Here is a 9,017-nt window from a genome sequence, read left to right on the forward strand (position 1 = left end):
AGACAAACACTAATGCACATATATGATTTAAAAGTATACACTTATACCTTCATTCACATCAGAGAGTTATAATGAATGTAAGCTTCCTCCCTCCCCCTCCCCACACCCTCCCAGCCACCTCTCGGGTTCACTCCACCTAGGTTTTTGTTCTCCTTTTCAACAGTGAGAAGTGGGTGGGTCTGACAGGCAACAGAGCTGTCCATGAGAACAGAGCCAGCATTCCTAGAACCTCAGCCTTCCCAGAAACCGTGGCCCAGTGTCCACATGACAGGAAATGCAAGGTAACTAACACTAGGAGAGCCTGAGCCCCGCTAGGGCCTGGAGTCTGCCCCACACACATCCAGGCCTAAATAAGACAGGCTAGACAAACCTACTTCCTCCAGAAAAGCAAGGCCCAGCCCTCCCTCCACCCAATTCTTGAAGCAGGCTGCATAGGCTGCTTCCAACCAGGCACCACAAAGGAGTTTGAGAGTTGAATTTGAATTCGTTGTTTTTATTTGTCTTTATTTACAGCCAAGTACATGGGGGTGTGGTCATTTCATATTACTAACAAAGGCAGGGCACTAGAAAGCAAAGACGGGAAGAGGCAGCATCTTCTAGGGAAAGGACAGCCTAGGTCTCTCGCCACTCAGCCTTGCTCCTGAGGCAGGCCTGCGTGGGAACTCACTGCCTGAGAGAAACCGGAAGCCACTGAGTACCGAGCAGGCCCAGCGCCAGAATCTTAGAGGGGACTGTGTACAGCAGATCCATCCCATTGTGCCTTTCCAACCTGCCCTCTTCCTTGTTCTGACACAAAGCATACAGCAATTGCCTGGAGGAGGAGAGTATAAGTGGCAATGGTGACAGAGAAAGCCAGTTGGTCCTTCCCAGAAAGCATGGGCCTGCATGTACCAGGGGCTGACGCTAGCCATTTCTTTGGAGATTCTTGGACATGAACACGGGTTCCAAGGGCAGTGAAAAACATTTCCCTGCTAAAGACTGCATTCCTCTGCAACTGTGAGGCTTTGAGGTCAAGCTTGATCAGTCTCCACTTTTGGCTACTCAGGGACACACCTGACCCAGTGGCCTCCCAAGAGACTCACCCTGGAGAGAGCAAACTGGAGCCAACTTTCCCCCATGATCTGAGTAGCCACCATCGTAAGTCCTAGTTCTGACACAGATGACTTGGCCACTCCACTCCCTTCCCCGGGGCCTACTCTACCCACGCCAGATCAGATTCCTATCTTTTTCAGCCTCGAGTTACCCAAAGAGAAGTCTGAGGCGGGGGCGGGGGGCGGAGTGCATTACTATGATGAGGTGCAAGGCTGGACCTTCCTGTGACACAAGGTTCAGAACTTCTGTTTCCTAAATACTCAGGCCAAAGATGTATTTATGAGCAGGTGGGGGAAGCAAGCACCATTGGGTGGCTCTGAAGCCGAAGGATGTGTGCACCTGTGATTCAAGGTTGGGCAGCCCTGCCCAGCTCGGCTGCCTCTCTTTTAATAGCTAAAAAAATCCCCGGATGACAAATGCCAAGGTACCCAAATCCGTTTACCTCCAGCTCTCCAATGGAACTGCACAGCCAAAACCTCAAGACTCAGACCACAATGTTTCTCCTCTTAGAAAGCTCAAACGCGCAACTGGCCGAAAGCTGGGCGGCCAGAAAACAGGACAGCTTCCAGCCCTTCCCTGTACCCAGCAAAGATTGCTTCTAGCCAATCCAGAACTGGCAACCACTTCAAGGAGATAGGGGTAGGGTGGTCCTACAGCTGTGTCCAAGCTACAAGCGTGCTGGCTCAGAGGTTTTGGGGGTTTGGTCCCAACACCATAGGTAGATGAGGGAGCAGCTAAGTAAAGGCTCAGAGATGAGAAGAATCCATTTTCCACGGCAGTGGGCTAGACAGCCAAGGCACTAAGTGGTTTGGCACCTGGAGGCTTCAAGTAACGTTGAGCGTGCTACCCACTGAGCGGCCATGGCTCTTTGTACACAGGAAAAGGTTTCCCACGAGCACATGCAACACTAGCCAAGCCAAGGTCCTTGTTCTTGGGGTCTGAGGCCAGGTCCTAACCTACCGTTTTTAATCTCAGAATTGCACGAAGTTGATGTGATAAAGACTACTCCCCCCAAATACTCTAGGTGGATCTGCCTTGGTGAGTGCGCCTTCCCAAGGGCGCCTGAGCTGAGAGCTCCCTGCTCCAAAGGCAGCTGCCATTATGTGAACTTGCTGCCCCGAGCGAGCCTGCACTATGGCCTCCTACTGCCTCAGAAAAGCGGCAAAGCTCTGCTGAGGAAGGACTGGGTTAATGACGTTTAAATAGAAAAACACGGAATTGAAGGCAAATTTGAATCCTGATTGGGGAGTCAAGACGGCTCGGGGGAACCTCGGTGTGGTTTGTGAAGTAATGGAGTAAGAGCTTCTGTGGGCTCTGAGTGCTACCCAGTCGCAAGGCTCTCCCATAGGTTTGGGGGGCTAAGCATGTGGCCCACAAAACACAGGATGGTGACCAATGTGACAACCCACGGTTCTTCTGCAGCTAGCACAGAGTAAGGCCTTTACCTCACACCTATCCCTTCTTGCTTGGTCCCATTCCCTCCGGCTGCCTTCTCAGCAAGCCATCCATCAACTTCCTCTAGGCAGGAGTTGCCACCAAGAAGAAGTGCTCAGAAGAGCTGAAAATCTCTACCTTGGGCATCTTCAATCTAAAACCCCAGGTTGGGTACCCATGATTTAACTACCCTCCCTTAATATCTTCTAAGACATAACTTCTCTTCTCCCCGCCCCTTCCTGCTAGGCAGCCACCTTATTCACATGGTGACGGTGTGGTCCAGGAAATCATCCTGCTGCTGCTGCTGCTCTCCCGTGGGAGGCATCAGCTGTCGCCTCACGGTCCAGCCCCAGCTCAGAAGGGACAAGAGCTATTGCCAGCTCCATGGATGGAACTCCTGGGGCATCCTTGAACAACTGTCAGTGGTCAATGCCAGATGTTGTTAACCAAACCTCAGACTGCAATGAGCTGCTCTGTATCCAATAGTACGTCAGGCAATTCACTAGCTACTTCCCTAGGAGGCCATTTTCCTTACATTCTCCAGGCGATAGAGTCCTACCCCAACCCCTTCTCTCTTTTCTTGCACAGGATGAGACCCTATAAAATCCCCACCTGGAAACTGGAGACAGCTCTGGCTTCCTGGGAAACAGAGCTAGCACAGGAAGATAGGAGTCATGGAGGTACCCAGGCAGCCAGAGTGAGGCAAGGAGGACAGATCGATCTTCCTTAGTGGGCCTCTTCCCTGAGATTGAGTTGAGTTGAGATCACACTTAATTTCAACTCCAAAAACAAAAAAGAAAGAACGACAGACAAAAAAGTATCTCCCTCAGCTCCAGTTTCAAGGAGGTGGCATCTGACAGCAGAGCCCTGGAGGGTTGAGACCCACCCCACTGAGGCCCAGGGCTCTTAAAACAAAGGACATCAACCAACCAACCACCCAACTGCCATGGCTCCCCGGGTGCCAGAGAGCAGGACTCTGCTGAGCGGGGCTCCAGGCCAAACACCCACGCACAGGTTCCTACAGAATGCTTATGGCAAACAGCTTTACAGGATTTGTACAGTTACACAAAAATAGATCCTTTCTTTTTATATATACGTATGTATGTGTGTATTTATAACTGGTTACACGTTGGATTCATAATTAGGCATCACCAGTACTAGTTGGCACAGTTTGTCACTTAAGCTCGGGGTCAAGTTCGGTCAAGATTTGCTGTTCCAAAGTACAAAAAGGCAGAAAAAGGGAAATCAAGGCATTTCATCTCCGTGGTGTTTTCTTAAATACAGTAATTTCTGAGGAGGCGTATGTACAGGTGACCAGAGCCTCTCGACCCCTCCTGTGTCTTGGAGCTGGGGGCTGGGGTTTGGAATCAGGGCACGGGGGTCAATGTGGCCGGCTGCTGGACTCTGACGCCTGCCTCTTGCGGGAAGGAGTGTAGCCGTTGAGATAGCCGTTCGTCTGCCGCTTGGAGAGCCCTCCGTTGAGGATGTCCTGGATATGTTGCACGATGAGGTTGATGGCCACTGTGAGACAGAGACCAGCAGTGTTAGGGACAGCGGGGGAAGGCAAGGGCGCACGTGCAGGGCGGTGAGGACAGTCTGCGGGCATGGACAGGCACGCAGGAAGCAGAGGCAAAAAGACTTCCAGGAGAGTGGCCCTGACTCGAGAGCAAGTCACCTAACCTTCTCCAGAGCCTCCAGCAAAATATTCTAAAAGGATAGGGAATGATATCCTATGAACGGACATCTACTAGGAGTCAGTCAGAGGTCCCACCAGATGAAGCAAGCAATCCAGAAATTGTGTGGATATGACTGGAGGTGGTTTGTTTTTATTTGTTGTTTTGGGGGTGGGTTTTTTTTTTGAGGGTTGGGGATTGGGGTTAGAGATAGGGTTTTTCTGAGTACCCTGGCTAATCCTAGAACTCTGTATAGACCAGGCTGGCTTCAAAATTCAGAGTTCTGCCTGTGTCTTCTGAGAGCTGGTGTTAAAGGCATGTGCCACCAACACCTGGCTGGAGATGGTTTCTAATAGCACCAATTACCTCTAAGCCCCTATTACCAAGGATCTGCCAACTTATGTCCCCAACCTGCCACAATATCAATACAGAAGGCTCTTCTTCCCACAGAAGGGCAAGCTGTGTTAGCATCAGAAACAAACTACATACCTCAACTAGCTGCCCAATGCTAACAGCACCAACAAGAGTGTGTGTGTGTGTGTGTGTGTGTGTGTGTGTGTGGAGGGGGGTTATATGTGAGTGTATAGGGGTGCCAGAGAAGATGTCAGGTGTGTCCTTCCCTACTACCCTCCACCTTATTCCCTTCAATCAGGCTCTCACTAAACTAGGGACACAGTTAGGCTGGCAGACAACATGTCCCAGCAACTGTCCTGTTTCCAGTCTAGATAGTACTAGGGTTACAGGCACAGACACAGCCATACCCCCCGCCCCCCAGGATTCTGGGACTTGGTATGTTTCATTTGACAAAAGTGGTAAGCAGGTCACTGAGCCCAGGAGGATGCCCCACAGGTACTCACCGAGATTGTCGGCACCTCTAGGAATGATCACGTCAGCGTATTTCTTTGTCTGCAGAGAGAGATATTTACATCGCATTAACAGGGACGTTCAGGGATGAGCCTGAGTCCCTCTCCAAGGGCACAAAGGAAGGACTAGCCGGCCCCTGCCAGCAGTTTGAGGCTGTGAGTGCGATGCTGGGGAAGGAGAGGCCTAAGGAGGTACCTTCATGGCTGAAATGCAAGTGAAAGAGAGACAGGACATGTCCAAGTATCGCCAGCACTAGGGATAGCATTAATCAGAAAAACCCAAACTTAAGTGGCTGGAGATGCAGCTCAGTGGTAGAGCTCTTGCCTAGTATTAAGACCCTGGATTCCATCCCCAATGCTCACAAAACAATAGCTGCACTTAAAGGGGATCCATCTACCTTGGGGTTTTAAGCATTTCTGAGGGGTGATGCTATTCACACTCAGCCCTCAGATACGCCAGGGAAGGGAATGCCCTGCTGGGACTAGCTTCTTTTATCATTACAATATTTTACAAAGTACATTTTAAAAAGTGAAACCACCCTCCTTTTGTGTTGTGTATTTTTGTTTGTTTACTAAGACTCCAGGAGCCACACTGGCAGTAAGGGCGTCCTAGAATATGCCCCTGGTCTTTCACACAGTCCACAAGTACCCCCTTGTATGCCTGAGTACTCTCATTCCGACCAACTGCTGACGTTTTTTCTGCCTCGGACCTCAGACCTTTCTCAACTATGGGAAATGAACTGGTCTTCCCTGAACAAGGAGCAGCTGGACCATGGGAATGAGCATACACGACCCAGAAAACACTTGGCCAGGATCTTCAGGGGACCTATACCACAGTGTACGTAGTTGGCTCCCAGTGGTGAAATCCTGGGTTCTCAGTAAGTCAGAGAGTGGGAAGGTTCTCAGGTAAAGAGATGAAAAGAATTTCACACAGCCCCTCGGCCCTGGAAGCCCTGTCCTAGAAACCTGATCTTATAACCTAACCTTCAGGCTGGCAAACTTACTCTGGGTTTACTCAAAAAAGCCAGTAGTCCCTGACTGAAAACAAAACCAAGTCTGGTGTAAGGTGAAGGTCTAACCGACTCAAAGCAGACAAGTTGAGGAGAGAAAGCAGAAGGCATTTATTAGCATGAAAAGGTAAACCCGCCTACTCTGAAGGCCATTCCCAACACCACTCTTCCCAAATGACCTCGCTCAAACGGCCTAAGTGCCAACTTCTCCCTCTCCTAACTATAATAAGGAAGGCCTGCTGCGCCAGACCCGCGCCTGCTCAAGCTGGGAGGACAGCAACTCTCCGAACGTTCCCTGGGAGGACAGCTATTCTCCTAATGTTCCCTCCCAATCTCCTTCCCTTCTCAAGACCACATCACACCTTGGGTCCCTTCACGTGCCCCATTTGGCCTCTGCTGGGGAGATGTGTTTCTCTGGCTGATTATAAGCTTCATGCCAGACCTCTTTGGTTCTCAGAAAGCCACCTCAGAGGTAACTCCCAGGTCCTCCAGAGGGGATACAGCTGTCCCAGGACACGGGCAAGGAAGAGGATTCTAGCCTAGCCCAGCACTCCCCAAATCTAGAAGCCAAGAAGAGGTTGCGAATGAACCAACTGTGGCAGTGCCCACCCCCACCCCCATGCCCCGCATCCACAGTCTGACCTTCTGGAGTCTCTCTAGCTGGCTAAGATCTATCTTGGATGTGACCTAGCTTCAGGCAAAGTCTTGATAAAACAGCCCTCCCAGGCAGGAAACGCAGGTTGTGCTGGGAGATCGATACTCAGGACTAGAGCAACCTTAAGAGGAAGAGGGGAGAAAGACAGCAGGACTGGCTGGACCTAGCCTGCTGCTGTCTGAGGACTTCAATCAGGTGCTCACTCAGAGAGGAGTGGCTCGAGCTGCAGAGAGCCGGAGCGAAGGCTCAGCAGCTAAATGTTCTTTCTCAGTGTTCTCACAGAGAATCCAGCACATACCCAGTGGCTGACAGCCATCTGTAACTCCAGTTCCAGAGGATCCCAGTGTCCTCTTCTGGGCACTCCATACATGTAGTGCACAGACATGCGCAGGCAAAAACACTCATACACTTAAAATCGTAATAAACCTTTACAGAAGAAGAAATCATTAAATATCAAGATTTACATTGAGCAGAGGCAAAGAATACAAACTCACTGGTAAGCAGAATTCCTCAAAGGCGGGCTTCACGAACGTAATGTACTGCGATAAGATCTGCTCGAGGTCCCTCCCTCTTTCGCTGATGTCCCTCAACACTGTAAGAGAAGAAAAAACCAAAAATCAAGAAAGCGGTTCGTGAGGAAGCACACCGGGCTCAGGCAGGCCGTTTGGGTGACTGAGACGCCAGACTTTGATCTGAGATGGATCAGCAACAGATTTAGGAAAAAAAAAAAAAACAAGTTGCATTAAGTCTTACTACCATCAAATTCTACTACAGTGTATTTGCTAACATAAAAGGCTGCTTGACCGAGTCCAGAAGCTTTCTTGTCTCAAGCAAACAGAATTCCTAAATGAACAAGAAAAGAGCAGGGCATCCCCACTGAGTCGGACAACAGGAGGCAGGGGGCATCGGCTGGCAGAATGTTCCCTCCCACCCCCGTGTTCCAAAGCCCACAGCAACCCCTGCACCACCACCACCACCACCACCACCATCCCACCCCATACACCCCTGCCACCGCTGCAGCTCTCCTGGGTGGGAATACCAGTGGTCGGGAAGCTCTTTCTGCTCGCTTCAGGCACAGATGTTTGCAAAGAGAAATGCCCCACAGTGAGAGAAGCACATTCCAGGCAAGGGTAAGCTGGAGTTGAGAGGAAGCCCAGCCAGACCCAGATTCACCGCCTCTATGTCTACGATCTCCCTTCAGTCCCTCTAGTCAGGGACCAGCAGCCAACACTTTTTAAAACCTAGTTTTAAGGGCCAGACCATCTTGGTCCTGTCACTGTGCTCGGACCTCCACAAGCCTTAGTTTCCATTAGAGAAGTGAGCTGGGGAGGGGGGTCCTGTCAGCCAGCTCAGCTCTCTGCACAGCTGCCACTTTAAAGCTGATTGTCAACCTGCTAAGTTTTTCAGCTGTGTTCCCAGGGGTTACCAGATCAGAGCCAGGACGCTAAGTAGTTACGTGTGTGTGCACATGTATACATGATCACACCTGCCCACGTGTGGGCACACCCCACACAGACCTGCTGCTGCCTGCACACCAGACCTGGTAACTAACGCCATCTGCTGTAAGAGAAGCCAGTGGGTCACACAGTCGGCTGCAGAGGGCAAAGTGACCCAGCAAGACTGCATGGCTCTCTTTAGTGAGTATGAATCTGGAGGAACATGACCTAGATGTGAGTCCTGTCCCCAGAGACTCCTGCTCCTGTGACCTTGAACAAGTGACTTAACCTCTTTGAGTCTTCATTACCTTAAACAAAAAGTAGACAAAGAAGAACATCTTATTTATAACTGGGGGAGGGAGGAATCTCATGTAGCCTAGGCTGGTCTTGATATATAGCAGAGGATGATCTTCAACTAACTTAGACACCTGCCTAAACTCCCGAGAGCTGGGATCCCAGGTGTGGGCCACTGTGCTCAGTTTCCATGCAGTGCTGGGTAAAGAATCCAGGCTTTTGTGCACACTAGGCAAGCAATCTACAAACTGCGCTACCTTCCCAGCCCTGATAAAGCTGTTAATTAAGATAAAGGGGGGGGGGGGGGCGCCTGGAGAGATGGCCCAGCGGTTAAGAGCACTGACTGCTCTTCCAGAGGTCCTGAGTTCAATTCCCAGCAACCGCACAGTGGCTCACAGCCACAGTGACAGTGTACACATATCCATAAACTAAAGATAACAGGGAGATACAGAACAATCTCCAGCATGGCAGCTGGCACACAGTAGGTTCAACAAGCCTGCCCTTCTGTGACAACTGCAGTACTAGCACAGCCTGGAGGGGGCTCCTCACAGTGAGACCAG

General features: G+C 50.7%; 1 protein-coding gene across 1 annotated transcript in view; it reads right to left on the reverse strand.

Moving 5' to 3' along the window:
- Positions 1-477: 477 nt before the first annotated feature.
- Positions 478-9,017, reverse strand: part of Uck2 (uridine-cytidine kinase 2) — a 63,014-nt gene continuing 54,474 nt past the window's right edge. Inside the window, exons 5-7 of the mRNA XM_031388448.1 lie at positions 7,222-7,319; positions 5,057-5,105; positions 478-4,047 (exon numbers count right to left, since the gene is read on the reverse strand). Of these exons, the coding sequence (XP_031244308.1) occupies positions 3,908-4,047; positions 5,057-5,105; positions 7,222-7,319 (287 nt within the window). The 3' untranslated portion in view covers positions 478-3,907. The remainder of the gene's footprint in view (positions 4,048-5,056; positions 5,106-7,221; positions 7,320-9,017) is intronic.

The sequence above is a fragment of the Mastomys coucha genome, unplaced genomic scaffold (genome assembly GCF_008632895.1).
Source record: "Mastomys coucha isolate ucsf_1 unplaced genomic scaffold, UCSF_Mcou_1 pScaffold1, whole genome shotgun sequence".
Classification (NCBI taxonomy): Eukaryota; Metazoa; Chordata; class Mammalia; order Rodentia; family Muridae; genus Mastomys; species Mastomys coucha.